Source organism: Protopterus annectens, chromosome 8.part0 (genome assembly GCF_019279795.1).
Source record: "Protopterus annectens isolate FY-2018-M chromosome 8.part0, PAN1.0, whole genome shotgun sequence".
In the NCBI taxonomy this organism is placed as follows: Eukaryota; Metazoa; Chordata; order Ceratodontiformes; family Protopteridae; genus Protopterus; species Protopterus annectens.
Genome location: NC_056741.1, coordinates 460,692,459 through 460,695,879, shown reverse-complemented (window position 1 = coordinate 460,695,879; position 3,421 = coordinate 460,692,459). Strand labels below are relative to the sequence as shown.

The following is a 3,421-nucleotide window of genomic DNA, read 5'->3' as shown; positions in this document are numbered from 1 at the left end:
ATACCTGGTGTCAAAATCATGGCCTCAAGTAAATGCCAAAAAGTGCATAGTCATCCTCTTTGGAAAAAACAAAGTACCCACAAACTACCACATAGGTGGTAGTCCCCTAAATACGGAAGACGTAATAAGGGATCTGGGGACCCAAGTAGATAGTAATCTCACTTTTGATAATCACATTGCCAAAGTGGTTAGAAAATCCTTCTACGTGGCCCACCTAATCACAAAAGGGTTCGCATCCAGATCAAAAGAGGTCATTGTGTCCTCTACTCATCACTCATCAGTCCCATGATAGAGTAAGACGCCCCATTTGGGATGTACCTTACAAGACACCTGCAACAGCTGGAAAGACCACAGAAGTACCTCACCAAGAGGATCACTGGCCTCAAACAGATGCCTTATGGAGCTCGACTGAAGAAACTCCAGCTGTACTCAGTTGCATACCGACTACTCAGAGGTGATCTTTGCCTGACATACTAGGCCATGTCCAACCCAGAATTGATGGACATGCTCTACCTAAAGAAAACCTTATCCCCTTGAGCCACACTGTCTAGGGAGCTAAACCTCACCACAACAATAAATAGGATGTGCTGGAGGGATAGAGTCCTGTCCCAGAGACTTCCCATGCTTTGGAACAAGATTCCCATCTACATTAGGCAGTGCACCTCGCTAGCACTCTTCAAAAGAAACCTTGACGAGTGGATGGGAAAAAGAGTTTACCCTGGGGATCACTTCAGTGGCTCTGCTTGATAGAGGGGAGGCGAAAGCCAACACATTCTGGCTAGGCTTATAAATGCCTTCGGGCAGATAGCCTAGTACCTACCTATGAACCTAATTGCCACAGCCATCTACAGTAAGAGAATGATTCATAACAGTTGACAGTTCACTCTCACCAATTTAAGTAGATGACAAATACAGCTGTAATTTCCCACTTGCATGACCAACAGGTGTTAAATACACTGTGCAGACTATCTCCTGCTGTAGGGGAAAATTTGCAACTGTGGCAAGGGATGCTGAATTTTCATTGGTAATAAGTGCTTACCCTGCTGCAGAAACCTCATTTTGGAGGTTTGCCTTTATGGTGAGTCATTTATTTTTCTTTTATTTCATGTAGCTCCTTGGTTAGTTAGTTTGTATTTTGTCTGCAAACTCCACGTGTCTCTATTGATATGGGGAATGGCACCATACAGAGTTTTTGAATGGTAAAAAAAATGTAGGTATTGCATGCAAAGCCTGGTTATTTGTATGTCTGTGTATCATGATCTTATTAATCCACTTAAGTATAGCATTTTTGTCTGCTATCCAGTCGTTTCAGTAGTGAAGATGTAAAACTGAGACTAAGTTAATTTAGAATGTGGAGGATGGTGCACTAGCATAGCGGTTAGTGTTGTCGCCTCACAGCAAGAGGTTCCCTGGATCAATTCTCAGCTGGGGTTCCTTCTATGTGGAGTCTGCATGTCCTCCCTGCAGTCGTGTGGGTTTCTTCCTGCTAGTCCTGTTTTCTCCCACGTTACAAAGACATGCATCTGGAGCATTTCTGCCCGGGCCTCCACTGAAAATTGACTCATTCCAAGTAGGTCTTTTCTGGTATACAAATGTTAAATAAATAAATGTTAAATGGCAAAAGTGAGCCATTTGCAGCTTTGCAGGGTGCTATAATAGCATCTTTATGTTGCAGACTTGAGAGCATGGTTTTCTTAGTGAATGCTTGCTTTCACTTGTATTCCATATTATGCTCTTGAAAGGGTCTCTGTAAAGACTTAAAGCCTTTCAATATTTAGTTTGTACCAGGCACTGCATGTTTTTATGAGTTGGATGAGTAGTTATTAATGACATTTACAACAAAGTAAAACAAAAATGTTTTTTTTTTGTCTCAAGCATGACACTTGTCCAGTGTGTCGAAAAAGTCTAAATGGAGAAGATTCCACAACGCAAACACACAGTTCAGATGCATCTGCCAGTAGTGGTGGTGGTGGCAGTGAACACCAGCAACAGAATCGATGGACATTCTAAGGAACAGGAATAACTACGTTCTGTGAATGTTAGAAGTAATATACTGATCAGCTGTAAATTATGTAAATAGTGGTAGTCTGAAAGTAAAAGGTGATAACCTGGTGACTAGGAGTGCTTTTCCCTACCCCCTTTTCTAATAAAACTCAGAACATTATTGCACAGTAATAAATATATTTCCTTCAAAACTTTGATCCTAGGCTTCAAGAGAAGATGGAGTTTGTCTTGAATTTTGTACTTTTCAGTGTGATAATATTCATTTGTCAAAGAAAATTAAAATACTTGTTTTAGAGATGCTGTCAGTCCTTACAAGTTACATTTGTCTTGTTTAGAAATGGCTAATATATTTAAGTCCACCACCTCTGCAATACAATCTTTTTAAACAGTAGTGAGGCATCCTTTCTCCAGAATGAAGTCTGTTTGCATTTTCTTGCTCTTACGTATCAAAAATGTGCTTTCATTGCTTCAAGTTTGGTAATGACAACAGATCCATTATGTTGTATACTTTGTAAGACGCTAATATAGGCCTTGTATTACTTCTCTACCCAAGGAAATACAATTTTTGATTGTTTTGAAGCAGAAGGAAACTAGTATAAAATTTGTGCTGACATTTTAAGTGTTTCATCACAATCATTTAGTTCAAGTTACTTGTTTCATAATGTTATAAGAAACCCTCAATCTGTACTGAGCCTCCTCTTATACTCCCAGCTAGACAGAACTCTGGAAAATCTGTAGATTCCCTTACTTTGCAGAGGTCTCCCAGTTTACAGTTCATTTCTAACATACAGTAATTAAAGGGTTCTGCATTCCATGCCTAAACTACTGAAACCTTCAAGCTTTTCCCATGGTTATTAAATTACAAGCCAGAACTACATTGACAGTCTTACTACCTTGAAGGGTTGCACATTGTGTAGAACTGTCAGTGTTAGTGCTTCAGCCCTACAGCTCATATAAGAAGGCTTAAAAAGTAGTGTACATCTTCCCACAAAAAATTATTTCTTTGGGAGGGATGTCTGTATAGATTGGCAGGAGATTCTTTTTGTGTGAATCGAGGCCAGGGACTGAGAAGCCAGTCATCAGTCAGAACTGTTTTCTCCTTGATCTGTTCTTGAAATGACTTCCAGAAACTTTGGTGTCACCTGCTTCCTTTAACTGGTATGGAATTGAAATCCTGGCAGTCCTCTGCTGATGGGAGGAGCACAAAAGATTCAGCCCAGGAAGTAGTTGGAGGAGGGAATTTCTAGATGTCAGCACCACCTTTCCTCACTTTGAGCATCCAGAGATTGATTAGGTTTGACTTGCTCATTCAGAGTGAGTACTTTTGTTCCTCGTTGAAGGTTTTGACATAGGTCTTTGGCTTATGGAGTCCCCCTATCTCTCAACTGTCCCATCTGCAACTTGAGAAAGTCAGACC

General features: G+C 40.4%; 1 protein-coding gene across 1 annotated transcript in view; it reads left to right on the top strand.

The window, feature by feature from the left end:
- RNF115 (ring finger protein 115) overlaps window positions 1–2,395 on the top strand; it is a 766,070-nt gene extending 763,675 nt beyond the window's left edge. The window contains exon 10 of the mRNA XM_044079986.1: window positions 1,876–2,395. Coding sequence (XP_043935921.1) covers window positions 1,876–2,010 — 135 coding nt within the window. The 3' untranslated portion in view covers window positions 2,011–2,395. The remainder of the gene's footprint in view (window positions 1–1,875) is intronic.
- Window positions 2,396–3,421: the final 1,026 nt, after the last annotated feature.